The sequence below is a fragment of the Ammospiza nelsoni genome, chromosome 3 (genome assembly GCF_027579445.1).
Source record: "Ammospiza nelsoni isolate bAmmNel1 chromosome 3, bAmmNel1.pri, whole genome shotgun sequence".
In the NCBI taxonomy this organism is placed as follows: Eukaryota; Metazoa; Chordata; class Aves; order Passeriformes; family Passerellidae; genus Ammospiza; species Ammospiza nelsoni.
In genome coordinates, this window is record NC_080635.1 from 10,233,842 (window position 1) to 10,251,226 (window position 17,385).

At 46.6% G+C, this 17,385-nt stretch overlaps 2 protein-coding genes across 3 annotated transcripts; both read left to right on the forward strand.

Moving 5' to 3' along the window:
- Positions 1-798: 798 nt before the first annotated feature.
- Positions 799-15,351, forward strand: SEC23B (SEC23 homolog B, COPII coat complex component). The gene is made up of 20 exons (XM_059467891.1): positions 799-830; positions 2,568-2,803; positions 3,795-3,852; positions 4,424-4,510; positions 4,691-4,927; positions 5,279-5,364; positions 5,809-5,953; positions 6,478-6,636; positions 7,291-7,406; positions 8,329-8,452; positions 8,853-8,933; positions 9,249-9,338; positions 9,580-9,686; positions 9,820-9,973; positions 11,322-11,399; positions 11,691-11,852; positions 12,074-12,160; positions 13,566-13,721; positions 14,525-14,590; positions 15,094-15,351. The coding sequence occupies exons 2-20, from the start codon at positions 2,583-2,585 to the stop codon at positions 15,181-15,183; spliced, it is 2,304 nt and encodes a 767-aa protein (XP_059323874.1). The 5' UTR covers positions 799-830; positions 2,568-2,582; the 3' UTR covers positions 15,184-15,351.
- A 297-nt stretch (positions 15,352-15,648) lies between these two features.
- On the forward strand, positions 15,649-17,084 carry SMIM26 (small integral membrane protein 26). Of its 2 annotated transcripts, none has more exons than XM_059468503.1 (2): positions 15,649-15,794; positions 16,598-17,084. In XM_059468503.1, exons 1-2 carry the CDS (start codon positions 15,677-15,679, stop codon positions 16,777-16,779), a joined length of 300 nt encoding a protein of 99 aa, XP_059324486.1. In that variant the 5' UTR covers positions 15,649-15,676; the 3' UTR covers positions 16,780-17,084. The 2 variants fall into 2 exon arrangements, with proteins under 2 accessions (XP_059324486.1, XP_059324485.1); XM_059468502.1 differs by having other exon boundaries at positions 15,650-15,800.
- Positions 17,085-17,385: the final 301 nt, after the last annotated feature.

Consider the following 17,385-nt stretch of genomic DNA (forward strand, 5'->3'; position numbering starts at 1 on the left):
AAATAAGCCCGAAAAAGGACCCACCTTAACAGAGGATTAACCCTTAAAAGCAACAGCCTGTTGCATATTCATACACCTCATCCATGATGCATAAATTCCATTCAAACACAGGATTCTGTCTGGTCATCCTCAACTTCTTCCTCATAATCCTAATGGCGTCTTCAAGCCGTTAGAATTATAATTTTTTCTGATAAGAGAGCAATAAATTCTCTTTCTCTGAAAGATTTAGGTGTCCTGTGGCTGCTATCTCGCTGTGAGTCCTTTTCTGAAAAAGCATCTTACATAGCATCGTTTCTATTTTAACATTTTATTATAACCTAAAACTGTATTTAGCACACTACTTAGGAAAAATAATACAGCGTAACTTTCTAACACATATAATATTCATTTCAATATTTGCGAAAAGCCAATCATAAAATACGCATTTTTCACACCAGGAAGCTCTGTGCTCCCGGCTGCACACGACAGCGCGCTCCCAAGCAGCCGAGCCCCGTGAGGGCAGAGCGGCTTCCCTCATGCCGTGCCAGGGGAGCAACGCGGCACCGCATCCCACACTTGGGAGGGTCACCCCGTCCACCGCCATTCCAAGGCGGAACCTGCCGCCTTTAGCCAAGATGAGCTCCCTGCCGCCGCCGCCACGCTAAGTTTGGTAAGGGCACGCCTCTCCCTTCCTTGTGAAGGGCGGCGCGGCGTGCCCTCAGCTAAGATGGCGGCGGAGCCTCAGCGGGCGTGCCGCCGCCATGTTGGCGGCGGGCAGCGCGTACCGCTGAGCTGGCCTTGCCGGGCGCGCGGGGCGTGCCGGGAGGGAGCGGCGCGAGCGGCGCGGGCAGGTGGGAGCGGCGGGGCTCCGAGGGGATGGGAACGGGAACGGGAATGGGAATGGGAATGGGGGAGTCTGTGCCCCCTGAGCGACACTGGCGGTGTCAGGCGGTCAGTGTCGGCCCCTGTGAGGGGGAAGGGGTCGTCCTCTGTGAGGGGAGCCAGTGGTGTCCCCTGCGGGCGGGTGTGGAGGGGGCGGTCAGCGGTGTCCCCTGAAGGGATGTGGAGCGTGGTCAGCGGTGTCCCCTGGCCCGGTGCTTTCATGGGGTCAGCAGTGTCCCACAGAGCAGGGCTAGGGTCGGGCATGCCCTCTGTGGAGGGTCCCCTATGGCCGTGCCGGGGATCAGTGGTCTGGCGGATGGAAGTGGCATCTATGGCTCTACTGGGGTCTGTGGTGTCCCCCATAGCCATGCCAAGCACACCAGCTGGGCCATTACACCTGTCCTGACCCCAAACTAGGGCCACAACTCATGTCAAACCCAGCATGGCAGTCAGGGCTCTGCCTGGGGCAGGGAAGTGATGCTGGGCTGCAGCTGGAGAAACATGGAGTAAATTCGCCCTGTGGCTGTGCTGCATGCCTGAGATGTCAAATGTGTGTATTGCTGTTCTGGTGTGCGGGGTCTTTTACAGGCAGACTCAGCTCTTTCACCTTGACAGACCTGTTTGTGTTGTGAACCCTTCTGTTTGTCCATCGAATGAGGGGATGGAAACATGGGGCAATTCTGCCTAAGCTTGATTTACATCCTTAATAGCATAGAGGAAAATGTCAGTGAATTTGGAGTTCTGTAGGAAAATATTACACCAAAACTTGCCCTCCTCTGAGGGGACACGTTGCTTCTCATTTTTCATGTGTGTGGCCCTCCTGAATATCCCACCTGCAGTGAGGACCAGGAGTAAAGTAATCCTGGAGCATCTGCAGCTGTAGGTGAACCTCTGTTTCCTTGTCTGAAGCAGGTTGTGGAGCTGCTGCTTTTGGCTCTCTGAGTTGCTGCTAGTGCTGTGTGGTGTTTTTGTGGTCTGGATTTGACAAGAAAGTTTTTTGGTAAGCTTGTCCTTGCCTTTCTCAGAGAAGTCAAAAGTAGTGATGGCCTGGAAGCTCTTGTTTGTGCCTTATTTTGAAGAGTTTAGTAAGACAACACAGGGAATGACTCTCTGTTGTGCTGGGGATATTCCTCCTTGATGTTTTCTGAAGTCTTCTGGACTCTCAGTTCCTTCCTTCCAGTGGGACAATGATGCCATGCACAGTGGGTGTTTTTTGATATTTCGTCATGTTCTTGCTTCTCTTTGTAAGCAGGTCAGGCTGGCAGCTTGGTGACATTTGTGACTGGTTTGGTGTCAGACTTGGCCTCCTTTTCTCCCTGCAGCATTTCAGCTGAAGGCTCCAGGATGTGTTGCAAATCTGGCCTGTTTTCCTTTACTGACCCAGTCAGGCAGAATTGCCTTGAGGCTGATTTTGAGATGTTAAAAGTGAATCATAAGAAAAAAAAAACAACCTCTTGCATTCTGCCTTTGAGTGTCAGCTTTCCTTGTTTCTTTGTTGGATTTGCTGGTGGTTTAATTGGCTGTAACGTTGATGAGAGCCCTGGACAGAAGAGATTAACGGAGTCACGTGGTTTATTTGATAATGGGATTAATGCATTGTGCTGTGTTTGCTTTGTCCTGCAGTGCCTTGTGCCCTCACCTGTAGTTGATGTGCTGAACTCCTTTGCAGGCTCTGCTGCCTGAATGTGCATTTTTCTGTCCTTCAGGAGCTTCTGGGGGCCATGGCGACGTACCTGGAGTTCATCCAGCAGAACGAGGAGCGCGACGGGGTGCGCTTCAGCTGGAACGTGTGGCCCTCCAGCAGGCTGGAGGCCACCAGGATGGTTGTGCCCCTGGCCTGTCTGCTGACCCCGCTGAAGGAGCGCCTGGACCTGCCCCCCGTGCAGTATGAGCCAGTGCTCTGCAGCAGGCCCACCTGCAAAGCTGTGCTCAACCCTCTCTGGTAGGAGATGCTCGGATAGGGATGTTGGAAGGGGACCTGATTTTCATCTGAGCTTCTCTGCTTTCTTATTGCCCTTTGTCTCTGCCCTGTGCCTGGCAGCCTCTTTGATTTAGATGTGGTGGGCTTGCTAAAATCCATACATCAACATGCCTGTTACTAGAGCTGACAGGAGCAGAGGGCACAGGAGGATCTTTGGGGAGGCTGTTAAGGCAGAGAGTCCTGTCAGCATCCCAGATAATTTAATGGTGAATGAGGAAACTCATAACAGACAAAGATGCCCATTATACTGGTATACTCAAATCTAATGATTTGAGTGCTCTGGACTCTGATGTTCACTTGTTTTCCTGCTTCCTCCACATCCTGCTGCTTGTAGGTCAGCTTCAGTATGAGCATAATGAAGTAATTTTAGAGGAATATCTCGGTGCCAAGATCATGTGATGATCACCATGCTCAGAACGTGGTGTTGGGCTGAGAAAAAGCAGGGAATGCCAGTAAGAGGAAGTGAAATGAGATCAAAGCCATGGAAGGAGAACGTGGCATCCTGCACTAGCAGGATGTTGTACTGGGCTGAGGAGAGTAAACTCTGTGGGCCAGGGAACAGCCTGTTTGTTCTGTGTTTGCACAAGATCTGGGTGGATGGCTCCTGCTGCTCTGAGGCTGAAGCACTTGTGTGCTACAGCTGCACAAACAATAGGACGTGAGATGAGCCTAAGTGCAGTGAAAGAATGATTAGACCCAAGTCTGTGTCTGCCAAGGGCTGAGCTTCAGAGAGCTGGCAGTGGCCCCTCATGCTGACAAGCCTGGAAATGGCAGGGCTGGATTATCTAATGAACTTCCTAGTAATAGAACAAGAGTCTGGTCCCTGAAACACTTGCTGTTCAAGCTGGAGTGTCTGTTTCTTCCTCAGTGCTGTGAACCAGCATGGATTAATGAATTAATTGCTGTAAAATTGTTCCTGAAGTGACACCAATGCCTCATTTTTCCCTTGCAGCCAAGTTGACTATCGGGCCAAGCTTTGGGCTTGTAACTTCTGTTTTCAGAGAAACCAGGTGAGTTGGAAAGAGCACTTCCACCTTTTCAGTGAGCACTTTATTGATGGCCTTCCCTGGACATGAAACATAAATTCTGCTTCTCTAAATCCCTTCTCTTGGCCTGCTTCTCTTGCTGAACCCCCAGGCTAGTGTACAGTCTGACATACTGTCAGTGGTTTTACTGGCATGCAGAGCACAGCAAGGAGATAAAAATGCATTTTTGTTCCATGTATCTCAGTGTGTTTTTTGCATCTGATATTTAATATTCCTGCAGATTATGGAATTCATTAGATTTGAGTAGACTTTTGCCATCAGAAACTATGGCTAAAAGAATTTCAGCTACTACATTGTTGCTGTTGTAGCCTTACCTTTTATTTACACTGGATTGAGTCCATCCTGCTGGCCACTTGTCTGTGCTTAGGAAAAGAACTGTGGATTTCTTGTAATGAATTAATCAGATTGGTGCAGTGGCAGTAAATAAAAAGTTAAATAACCACATCAGCAGCAGGGCAGGCTCTGTGCTGCAGGAGAGAGCCCTACATTTTTGCCTTGCAGCTTACTTGTCCTAATTTTTTGTTCTCTTTTTCAGTTCCCCCCAGCCTATGCTGGCATTTCTGAAGTCAATCAGCCAGCAGAGCTTATGCCTCAGTTTTCAACAATTGAATACATAGTGCAGGTAAATGAACCACAGGCAAGTCTGGAGCTCCCAGAATTGTCTTATTTGTGACAAATGATATATGTGTAAAATACTCTTAGGATAATGCAAATAAATACCATGTCTGCAAGGTGCTTAAGAAGGGGCTCATTTTATTCCTTGGCTGGAGGCTTTACAAAATGTCATTTCTTCCCACATCAGCGAGGTCCGCAGACGCCGCTGATCTTCCTGTATGTTGTGGACACGTGCTTGGAGGAGGAGGATTTGCAGGCCCTGAAGGAGTCCCTGCAGATGTCCCTGAGCCTGCTGCCCCCTGATGCTCTGGTGGGGCTCATCACTTTTGGCAGGATGGTCCAGGTTCACGAGCTGAGCTGTGAAGGGATTTCCAAGAGCTACGTGTTCCGGGGCACCAAGGACCTGACAGCCAAGCAAATCCAGGTGTGCTCTGCCATCCCTCAGGCCAGGGGCTTGTACCTCTCAGCTCTCTTGGGCTCTCTGGGAGAAAGGAGGGCTTGGTGCTCTCAGCTGTGAGCCTGTTGCCCTCCCAGTATCTGTCCTGTCTTTTTGCCTTTGTAAGTGTCTTAGAAGCTTGTTCAGAATTGAGTTTGTGTATCTCACATAATGGACCCATGATCCATTCCTAATGGCAGTGCAAAGATGAATAATTTTACAGATTTAAGTATATTTAATGCTGCAGTATTGCAGGCCTCAGGGTATATTAAATAATAATACAAGTGATATGTTTAGTGTTTGAATAGTTCATCTCTGCTTCCTCTTTACTGTTCTTAGGATATGCTTGGGCTTTCGAGGCCAGCTGTCCCCATGCAACAGGGAAGACCTCTTCAAACTCCAGAGCAGCCTGTTATTTCCAGCAGGTAAGCTTCACAACACACAGCAGGGCAGATGCTTTATGCCCCTTTATATCTGTAGGTCCTGCTTCTAAGCCTGGGTTTCCCAGGAGGGGAAAGAAGATTTAAATGGTTTTGTCATGTCACAGTTATTTACCTCCATTGAACACAGTTTTCTCTTTTTCACTGGTAGCTCTCATGCCTTTCAGCAAACTCACCTTTGAACTTCTTTCCTATTCTTTATGTGATTTTGCCTCCTTGTCAGTTCTTGATGTCTTGCTTTGATCAAATTTTTTATTTTGCACGGGTTTGTTATCTCGGAAAGTTTGCATGTAAGAAAACAACTTGCTTCATGTCTCTTTATTTCTGATTATTGTCTCAGTGCTATTTATGTGTCTGGCAAACAACAGAGGCAGTTTTTTTCTTCTGCAGACTTAGAAGCAGGAAAACACTGTATTTATATTTTTGCAGGTTCCTACAGCCTGTGCATAAGATTGACATGAATTTAACAGATCTGCTTGGAGAGCTGCAGAGGGACCCATGGCCAGTGACCCAGGGAAAGAGACCCCTGCGTTCTACTGGAGTGGCTCTTTCCATTGCAGTTGGCTTGTTGGAGGTACTTCTAATCTGCTGTTTGAGATGAGCAGGCCAAAGTAAGCACATGAGTGCAGCTGGGTTACAGTGGGGTGCAGAGCTGCAGTTTGTCTCTGGTGATATTTGAGCTGTGCCAGCACCAGCTAATGCAGAGTGAGCTGGAAGGTTCCATCTAAATGGTAAAATTTGCAGATATTTAAAGGTTTCTGATTCTTATGTGTGTTGCCACACAAGGGGTGATACTAAGCACGGGATTTATCTAAGTATTATCTAAGATATAAGTAAAGAGAACAGAAACTGCCTGTTTCCTGTTTTGAAGGCATGAAGCTTGATATGGTTTGAGTTTAAACTTTATCTGAGTGCTGTGCCTGTCAGGAAGTGCATCACTGTTTATTGAGGTGGCCTCTAGCAGGGACAGGTCCCCACTGACCTTGCAGGAGCACATGCACACCCTTCTCTAAAGAAAGCATTGTTGCTATTTAATCAGTTTCCCTTTTTTCCCCCCCTCCTCCCCCTCTCTGATATAAATCTTTGCTTTTATTTTAGGGCACATTTCCAAACACAGGGGCCAGAATAATGCTGTTCACAGGTGGGCCACCAACACAGGGGCCAGGCATGGTGGTGGGAGATGAACTGAAAACCCCCATCCGTTCCTGGCATGACATAGAGAAGGACAATGCAAGGTTCATGAAGAAGGCCACCAAAGTAGGTACTAGGGCTTGACGGGTGTGTTTAAAAGCTGAAACTGAGTGTTGGGTCAGAACATTATGTGGGTTGCATGGTTGTCCTTGAAATAATCTGAGTCTTTGCGTACACTAAATTATGAGGATGGTTAAGGGAAGGGTAAAAAAACTTCCTCCTAGTTAGTTCTCCATCATGGTCTTGTGCCTTCTCACAGAAGAAAGTATTTCAGTGTTGTTTCTTAGCTGGTGGTGGGTGGAGAGTTTGTTCATCCCCATCGTTGTGTCTCCTCCTGGAGAGGAACAAATCTCCCTATAACTGGTTATTTCCAGAAAGCCTCCTTTGTCTTCTTTCATTAAAATAGAAAAAATGTCAGATGTGAAATGTGCCTGACAGCTTAGAGAAAGCAGGATGACACCTGTTCTCTTAACTATCTTTGGGTTCCCAGCAAGTCATCACAGACTAGATGATCCCTTGTCATTTATGCACTGTTTATATTTGAGACAATAAACTCATCCAAATGCATCCCTCATCCTGGAAGGGAGCAGTGTGCTGCAGCCAACATCTCTTTAGCTACCACAGCCCTGGTGGTTGCCCCATGTGTCCCTTGTGCTGGCCTGAGGTGGGGACAGCAGAAGTTGCCCTTTGCAGCCTCCTAACCCCGGTGTGTGTTCCCAGCACTACGAGACTCTGGCCCACCGCTCTGCGGCCAACGGGCACTGCATCGACATCTACGCCTGTGCCCTGGACCAGACAGGGCTGCTGGAGATGAAGTGCTGTGCAAACCTCACTGGGTATGTTCACAGCAGGGCAGCACCCAGCTGGCACCTGCTTTTTGGGGGTTTTCTGGAGGGGGAGAATACTTCAGGAAGCAATTAGGTGTGCTGGCAGGGCAGAAGGGTTTTTATCGTTCTGTTCTAAACTGTGGTTTGAATTTGCCAGGAATTATATGGCAAGCCTCACCTGATCCCAGTCCACATTTCTGGAGTCTCAAAGCAGCATGTGAATTAGCACTGCTGTTAGAAAACTCACTGGTGGGTAGAAGCTTTCCTTGTGTGGGCCAGATTTTCTCTGCTTAACAGCTCGCTTATGCTTTCTCCAGAGATTCTTGACTTCCCTGGGCCCAGTTTTAAGTGACACGTCTTAAGGGATAAATGTCTCTGTCCCATACTGCTAGAAATGATTTCTGTGAGGAAGGCTGTGTGCTAACCCAGGCCTTTTGGGGACTTGGCATGTCTTACTGCAAGTGCAAGGTGTTTGCAAATAACCCCTCAGTGCTCAGCAAGGAGAAGAGAGACTGTTTGACCCTGTGGATGTGTTACTGAGCTGCATCTGGTCAGGCCTGGGTTTGCCAGGGCACTTAGGGGAGGCCCAGCACCTTCCTGCAGCCACCCCTGGTGTGGTGTGGGTGGCTCCAGCCCTGCTCAGGGAAAGCAGCCTGAGCAAAAGCTTTCCAGAGTTGAAACACAAACGTTTTGAAGGAAGCAATGGCAAGAAATAGAGTTGAGAGAAGAAACTGAGAAATGTGGAGCACTAACCCGTGTGGCTTTGTAGGAGGCGCCCATGAATCTGCACTCCCTGGTATGAATCCTGCCTATGCAAAGGCATGCTCTAAAGCAGTAACTGCATGTGTTTGCATGTGTCAGAGGTTCAGGGATGTATCCTTGGTGCTTCTAGATCCCAACTGCTTCAGTTCCCTTGTTTTTTCTTTCCCAGAGGACACATGGTGATGGGAGACTCCTTCAACACTTCTCTCTTCAAGCAGACCTTCCAGAGGGTATTTAGCAAGGGCTACAATGGGGAATTTCGGATGGCTTTTGGTGCAAATCTGGATGTGAAGGTGAGAGATGAGTTTGATTGCAGTTTCTGGGATGTTTGGGATGTAGGAATGTCTACATGTTTGAGGTCAGATGTAGTGCTTCTTTGGGAGAAGATATTTATTTGGAAGCTTAGTAATTTTGTTGTTGTTGTGTGGGGTTTTTTGTTTTGTTTGTTTGATTTGGTTTTGTTTTATTTAAAGCAGCCTCTCCTCACTCAACAAGGAACATTTCATACAGTTTCATCCCTATAAATATGTCTTCATTATTAAAATGTGGTTCTGCAGATTCACTAATTGTAGCAGTGGGTGGTCTGGGAAAATACCATCTCATTAAAGCTGAGCAACTCATTTAGACTGTGTGTATTCTATTTGATTGACTTCATGAAAAAACCGAACTTTTTTATTTTTTACTTTTTTCAAGACCTCCAGGGAGCTGAAAATTGCAGGAGCCATTGGACCATGCATATCCCTGAATGCTAAAGGGCCATGTGTGTCTGAAAATGTAAGTTTCTGACACGGAAAAATCTTTAATAAGAAGTAAATATACAATGCAGAGTTTCTGTCTAGACCTACAGTTGAACCAGAATGTCACAGTTTTCCAGGAAACATCCCTAGGAAATTACAGCCTTTCTTTGACCAAATTCTTGATTCCTGAGGCTTTTTTTTAACTGTATGGCCTTCAGTAACTTTATTCACACCCAAAAGATAAGCACTCTAGAAGGCCTGCCATTACTTACAACTCTGATCAGAATTTAACATAAACTTGCCTTTCCTGCTGCTAGATGAAAATTGCTGCTTTCTTTTTGATTCTGCGCAGGAAATTGGAATTGGAGGGACATCTCAATGGAAAATCTGTAGTCTGGATCCCAGTACAACTCTGGCCATTTACTTTGAAGTGGTAAATCAGGTAAGTCCTGGCTTTTTTTTTTAAATCATCTTTTTTACTTGTTACAGGTCTAGATAATGCCATGACACCCCTTGTGTAGCAGGTGGATCGTTGCAAAGCAGCCAAGTGTTCTGTGATGAGGAAATAATTTCAGATTTTTTTTGTGTGTGTCTATTTCTTTTATGTGCTGTGGGGGCTTGTTACAGCTGGGAAGAGTTCTGGAAATCATGTTTTGAAGTCTGTGCTTGTGTTTCATTTGCAGCACAATGCACCCATCCCTCAGGGAGGCAGGGGGGCAGTGCAGTTTGTCACCCACTATCAACACTCCAGCACGCAGAAGCGCATTCGTGTCACCACCATAGCCAGAAAGTGAGTACCCCGTGCCAGTGCTCTGCAGAGTGGCAGCAGCTTCAGCTCCCATCTGTGCTGGGATTCCTGGCATCTTGCTGCAGCACTGGCACATGTGGATGCACGTGGCATTAACCCTTTGCTCACCCTGCAGTTGGGCAGATGCACAGACTCAGCTCCAGCACATCGAGGCCGCGTTTGACCAGGAGGCGGCTGCGGTGCTGATGGCACGGCTGGGAGTGTACAGGGCTGAGTCTGAGGAGGGACCTGATGTTCTGCGTTGGCTGGACAGGCAGCTCATCAGGCTGGTAAGGCCAACACCCTGAGCTTGGGGGCATTCTTGATTTCAGTGATTTCAGTGAAATTTTTGTGATTCAGTTTTGTTTGTGCTCGGATCATGGTGACGTCACTGTAGCGTGGAATAACTCAGAACCCAGTGTGATCAACAAATTCAGGATGGGATAAGTGAACATCCCATCATGCTGAAAGGGATTGAATAAGGGATAGTGAAACATGGAATAATGCAGGTGGGATGGTCACTGGTTCAACCCTCCTGCTTAAAGTAGGACCAGTTCTAAAGTTAGAGCAGTTTGCTCCAAGTCTTGTTCAGTTGTGTTTTGAAATCTCCAAAGGTGGGATTTCTTACACTTCTCTTGACAGCCTGTTCCAGTGTCTGGTCACAGTCACTGGTTTTATATTTTTTTCCCCTCTTCCCTGCCTCTATCTCTCAATCAGAATTTCCATTTCCCTAGTTACCAGTCAGGTATACAGCAAGTTGACTCCCTGATCTCACACTCACCAGGCTGAACAAACCCAGCTTCTTCAGCTTCATTTTCTTCATAAGCTGTTCCAACCCCTGACTAACTTGGTGGCCTCTGCTAGGCCAGTTTGTTTGTATATGCTAGACCATTTCCATGTTTGTCTTGCACTGGAAAGCCCACAGCTGGACACAGCATTCAGATATGGGCAAGTTCAGGATAGTAATCTGAATTCATTCTGCAACCTCCTACTGTCTCTTGCTTTGAATTTCACAAGCCCAGATTGTCTAAATCAGTGCTGGTCTTGTCCAAACACCCATGTGGGGTTGGTGCTAACACAATATGGCACAGCAGACCCTAAAAAACCAGGGCCAGTCAAATAGAGACGGGAGCACAAGCACAAACAGGGGCAAACTGTTTGCTGCAATGACTGTGGGATCATTCAGAGTTTAATTTCTAAAACCACTGATACTTATTTTCACTGAAATGGTGAAATACTTATTTGCTGTTCTGCAAGAAGTGTTCCATAGGGTGCAGAACAGTGTAGGTGTAATAGCCTTGAATTAATGGAAAAAAAAAAAGGTAGTGCTGTAGAGGCACCATTTCTTTCATTCTTGGATAATTTCAAATCTAGACTTTATGAATATATATATATGTATATAAATAATATATATATAAATAGATTAAATCTTCATTCTCATTCCAGTAAGACAGAAAAACCACTGACTTAAAGAAAAATAACCTGTAAATACTGTAGTACTTGTTCTTGTCAGGTTCATGCCTTGATTGTTTAAAAATTAGCAGAACGCCCTGTAGAAAAAGAGATGTAAATTCTATTGAAAAAAAAGGAAAAAATAGAAAAAAGAGATAACCAAAGTACCCATTTTGCTTCCAACAGTGTCAGAAATTTGGACAGTACAACAAAGATGATCCCAACTCCTTTAGGCTGTCAGAATCATTTTCTTTGTATCCTCAGGTAAGAATGTCACTTCCCACAGCCATGGGAAAAGTGTGCAGGGGTGAGTGGGAATGGATAAAACATCTGTTACTGTTTATCAGATTCAGGAGGGGAGGAACAGGTGCTTTTTTAATGTAATGGACCCGTCATGTAGTTCAGCACTGCAAGAGACCAATAATAGAAGTCTGAGGAGTTATTAAGGGGCAGACTTTTCCCCAAAGAATTTGCTGTTCAAAAATACTGGAATTGGGTTGAGATGTTTTGGCACTTTGGCTGACATTTGTTGTCTCACTCCCCTTCCTGCTGCAGTTCATCTTCCACCTGCGCCGCTCCCCATTCCTGCAGGTCTTCAATAACAGCCCCGATGAATCTTCCTATTACCGGCACCACTTTGCCAGGCAGGACCTGACCCAGTCCCTCATTATGATCCAGCCCATCCTTTATGCCTATTCTTTCCATGGGCCTCCTGAGGTGAGTCTCTGTTTTCCAGGAAGAGGTCAATCAACTCAAAATAATGAGTGGTCAGTTGAAGTAACACTATTTCAGCCAAAAGGCCCCACTAGAGTTTAAAAAAAAAAAAAATTTATTCAAAATCATATCAAATGACACTTGGATGGGCATAGAAATTGCTCTCTGACATCCTGAGATCTGAGAGCTTAGGGGTGCCTGATTTTGTTCTTTATTTTCCCCAGCCAGTGCTTTTGGACAGCAGCAGTATTCTTCCTGACAGGATCCTCCTGATGGATACTTTCTTCCAGATAGTGATCTACCTTGGTGAGGTATTGTGAAACACATTCTCTTTTTCTGTGCTCCTTCCTCCTGCCATGCATGCAGCCAGCTTTGCTGCTAGTATGAAATATTAACAAACTAACTTCTTGCAAAGCCCACACAGCATAATGACCATGTCACCTACATGCTGCTTGTTGGAATACAAATCCCACCACTATCAGAGTAAAAATAATACTGGAGCCACTAAGATATGTTCTGCACCAAGTAGCAGTACAGCACCAATGTGCTCTCTGTTGATGGAGTGACAAAACTATCTTTTGTCTCCTTAAAAAGGAAAAAAGCCCAGAAGTTTCTTTCCTCAGTTAGGGAAAAAGACACCTCATGGAACTTGGGGGACTTCACCTCAAACTTAAGGATAGCCAACTGGACGGGAGCCAAAAAGTCCCACCTAAGCAATTTACTAGAAGAAGACAACAAAGGAACCAATCACTTTTGTGAGGTGTTTTACCAGGAGTAAGAACCTGGCTTAGTTTTTCTCTGTGAAGCATTTTGTTATTTTGCCTTTTTAAAATCTTTTCTATTTCCAACACTACCACAGAAGCCATCCTGCTGATTTTATGCCTTCTAAGGTAGCTGAGCTATCTTGGTGTGATATAAATCTCCAAGAGCTTATGAGACCTGGCTCGAAGAGACCAGATATCATAGCAGCTGTTGTGTTGGCTTGGCCATGAAGGGGGTCCCTTACCATGCCTGGAAAAGGCCAGAGACACTGGAAATGAAGCAAGCCAGAGTTACAAGATGATACATACTTTAACAGAGTTGCAAGTATTTTCAGAGGAGTGACAGACTTTTTCTTGCAGGGTTTTCATACTTAAGTACTGAGACTCTTCAAGAAATCAGGCAGTTTTCCAGTTTTAAATACTGGATGTTTTTGAAAGCTGCTGTTCCTTCTCTCATGACTGAGGGAAATGCTTAGATACTGTCCCTTTCTAAAAATCTCCTGGAGTTCCCTTAAGGAGTTTCTATCTTCTATTGCAGAGCAAGACACTCAGCAGGTGGGTAAAATTCAGAGAAGGGAAGAGCTGAGTGTCTGACCTGTGTCTGTACAGAGGAATTGCTGCAGACATATGGTGCATGCAATGAATGCCTTGAAAATACTGTAAGGCCAAACAAGATTCAAAAAGTCAGTGATTTATAAATGTTTCATTTCTGTGTTGGCACAGGCTGAAGCATATTGAGGATTTTCAACAAACTGCTCTGGCACTGCACAGATTGCTGCCAGGTTTTGTGTGGGGTGCCTGTGCTTAAATTCAGGGGCAGAAAGTAATGTTGTAGGCACAGTAGTGAAGGTGTGTTTGCCCCTAAGCAGAAGCACGTGTAGCATTCTCAGGGTAAAAAGGGGAGGCTTGTAGACACCTCTGCTCCATTTTCATTTCCTCCCTGTCCCATCAATAGACTATTGCCCAGTGGCAGAAAGCTGGATACCAAGACATGCCTGAATATGAAAACTTTAAGCACCTCCTGCAAGCCCCACTGGATGATGCCCAGGAAATCCTGCAGACCAGATTCCCAATGCCACGTTACATCCACACTGAGCACGGGGGCAGTCAGGTAAGGAACTTTCTGGAGGAACTCTTTCTGTTGTTGCCTAGAGCAAATGGCTCATTCTGCTTTTCTGAAAGGATGGTTCTGGTGGTCAAACACAGTTTAGCTCTTCAAAGTACAGAGCTTACATATTTTCTTATCAGCTTTTGCTACAACTCTGTCTTTTAATAGGCTGATCACTTGCAGGATATGGTTATGAAATCTGAGGGTGGAAAAAAAAATGGGAAAGTCAACTTGAATATGTTTTTATTCCCCAGTAAAAAGATGGGAAATAAATGATTTGGCTGTGTGTCTATAGTTAGCTTGCTAGGACAGTAGTGCTGAATGATTGACCATCTGTATCTTCACTCTCAGACACTGAATGAGGATATGAAACTGTTCTTATTTTCACTCTTCCTGGAATTGCAGTATACTGTAACTTGTGTACAGTGTACTGTACCTGTAGCAGTGAAGGGGCAGGAACTGATGCTCCAAACCAAAGATTTGGTGTTGATTTTTGATGTGACCCTTTTACACTGAGCCCTTTTTGGAAGAGCAGATGTGGCAGGGGAGAAGAGCAGTGCTGGTGTTTCCTGTGCCATGGAATCAGAGCTGCCAGCTGGGCACAGCCTGCTGGAGCAGGGCACTCAGTGCCCCTGGGAGACAAACTTAGTGGAGCAAGGATTTCTGGGCTTGAAACCTGCTTAAGTTAAATTAGTACCTTGCAAAAGCAGAGGAACATTGCTGGTCATGCATCTAGAGTGGGATGAAGCCTGAGGGAGCAGACAGGGCTCTCATTTTACCAAACTCCTCCTCTTTTGTCTTTATAGGCCCGGTTCCTCCTGTCTAAAGTGAATCCTTCTCAGACCCACAATAACCTCTATGCCTGGGGCCAGGTAAGCAATGGAGGAGGTGCTCATGTTTGGGAATGCTGTAAATACACATGGACACGTGTCTGTGTGCAGTGGCCATCCTGTCTCACCAAGTGGCCACAAACATCATTACATTTGTCTTTGGTTCTTTATCATGGTAGCACTGGATGATCAGAATGGAGTTTTCAAGCCTGGATGTCATGCATTTTTAGTATTCTGGAAAAAGCAACTAGCATATGGATACATGTAGATCTAATTTAGCTGAGAATATTAGGCTTTTTTATCCTGTTTGCTTACCTTTGGGCAGCAGAATTCCCAGTGCTTTAGGAAGAAGAGAGTTCCCTGCAGCAGTTCAGATTGTAGGAGAGGATAATGTCAGTGCTGTTGCCAAAGAGTGGCATCTGGCTTTTGCAGGAGAAAAAGGTTTTAGCAGGCAATTAGGTCAGAGTGCTGACATTTGATTTGCTTTTAGTTCATCCCCTGTGTTAGCAGCAGTATTTTAGGCTTGTTATTTGTTTTTTCTGCAGGAATCAGGAGCTCCAATCCTGACAGATGATGTGAGTCTCCAGGTGTTCATGGACCACCTGAAAAAGCTGGCAGTCTCCAGTGCATCGTGACTGATCACACTGAGCAGCAGCAGCAGATTTACATGGATCGTGTTGATGACAGAAGTGGACCAATTCATTTACATTTGCTTTCCTCTCTTTTAAACTAAGGATTTTAACTGTTACACGAAATAAACATTCAGGGAGAGTTTTTTACTTCTCCCTTCTAATTTATTTGTATTGCCATTTGTCTATATTCTGTTCACTCTGCATTTTGCACACATCCTAATTAGAGTAGAAAGGTGTCTTAGCCAACAGAGATTTTGACAGCTTTAGCTTAACTTTTAAGAATTCTCTTTTAAGAGTTCTTAAGAGGTCTCCCAGCAAGTGGGAAGCTGTATTAATGAAGAACAAAACGGGGTAGGAGCTCGGCTCCATAGCGTTGTCCCCAAATCCCGCTGTCGCTGCCATGGGCGGCTCTTGGCTCCTTTTGCCCCGCCCCCTGCGCATGCCCCGCCCCTCGGCGCGTGCCCGTTTTGTGGGCGGGGCTTCCGCGCGGGCGGCCATGAAGCCGGCGCGCGCCGCCGTGTGGAACGCCAGGGCCGCGCTGGTCTATTCGCTGGGCGCCTGGACCACGCTGGGCGCCCTCATCTACTACGGCCGCATGGAGAAAGGCAGCACCGGTACCGGTACCGGCAGCGGGGCCTGCGGTCACCTCCGGGGGCTGGGGAGGTTTCGCTCAGGGAGAGCCCGCTCGGGCGCGCGTCATGTCCGGGGCGGGGCTTGCATGAGGGAGAGCTCGGCCGCGGGCGGGTCCTGGGCTCTCGTGGCTGAGGGGGATCTCCTGGGATTCCCCAGTGCCGCTCCCATCGCTTCCCGGCCGGGGAAAGTAACGCTGGGTGTTGCCCGCCCGCCCCTCGGGGCACTTCGGGCTGTGCGGGTGCCGACTGAGTGAGCCGCGTGTCCGCCCGGCCCTTGCCCGGCTGTCCCTCCTGAGGGGAGATAACATCCCGTGATGATGGGAGAAGCTTGTGCTATATCTCAAGTCACTATACTCTTCCCGCCCTGTTGCTTTTATTTGCGCTGTGGGAATGGTTTGAAGCTGTGCTGCCGGAGAATTAGCTTGGAAGCATTTCTTTACTGAGAGGGTGGTCACACAGTGGAATTAATGGGTGTTCGCACTGGGCTGCTTGGGCTAGTTTTGATGTGGATAGCTTGGGAATCCTGTTGTTACTGCTACTGCAGTACTGAGAATTGTCCAGTACTAGTGCAGGTATCAGATCTACCTCATTAAATCAGTTTTTCTGGCTATGGTTAACAGATCTTTGCTATCTGAGCCTCAGAATGGAAGGAAAAGTAAAAAGAATACTGAATGCCAATAGAAAAGCAAAAAGAATACATGGCTGCCATGATAAAGGGATAAAACATTTTTATTGTTGTGCTCTTTTTTGTCCTCCCTGCCCTAACCATCTTTTTTATTCCTTAGAGAATACAAATGATCCTGAGGCAAGCCAACCCCGCAAGGAAGTACACACTAAGGAATATCCTTTTGGATTGACAGTGACAACAGAAATAACTTACAAAGAGGTTCAGCCTCCCCTTACTCGGCTGCTCAGGCGTGTGGTGTCGTTCTTTGTTCCTGATGACGGCCCTCCTTCTGAGAAGTGAGCTGTTCAGAAGCTCAGAACGTTTTGCTGGACCTGTGAGAACATCATCCCAGTGCCTGGCACCAGAGCACTGCTGGAAAACTGTCCCTTGCTTTGCTGGAACAGCAGCTCTGCCCCGCTGGTGTGAAGGTGCTTTCCCAGCAGGACAAACCCAGGTAGATCCAGGCTGTACCTGGGGTGGCTCCTCAGCTGGGCAGCTCTGAAATGGATACTTCAGGAATGATGAGTAAATGGGAAGGAATATAGTTTAATGTCTTGGTTACTGGAGTTCTTAATGGTCCTTCAAATAAAAGCTCAGAGAGATGAGTTACAAGTGTGGAGATGTTTCTGTAAGCTAAAAACTTACTGAATGTTCTGCTCCAGGCTCTTGTTCTTTAGGGGTTTTCCTGATCCTTGCACATGCTGTCCCCTTGCAGGGTACTGTGCCTGAACTCTGTGGCCAGAACTAATCTTCATTCTGTAGGATTTCCCCCAGTCCTTATGGACATCACCTTCACTGTTTCTCCCTACAGCCCTTTTAGGACACATCTTGCCCTGCCCAGAAGGGGATCTGAGGTTTCCCATCTTGCTGTTTGGAAAGCTGACTCCATCTCCTCTGCCCACACAC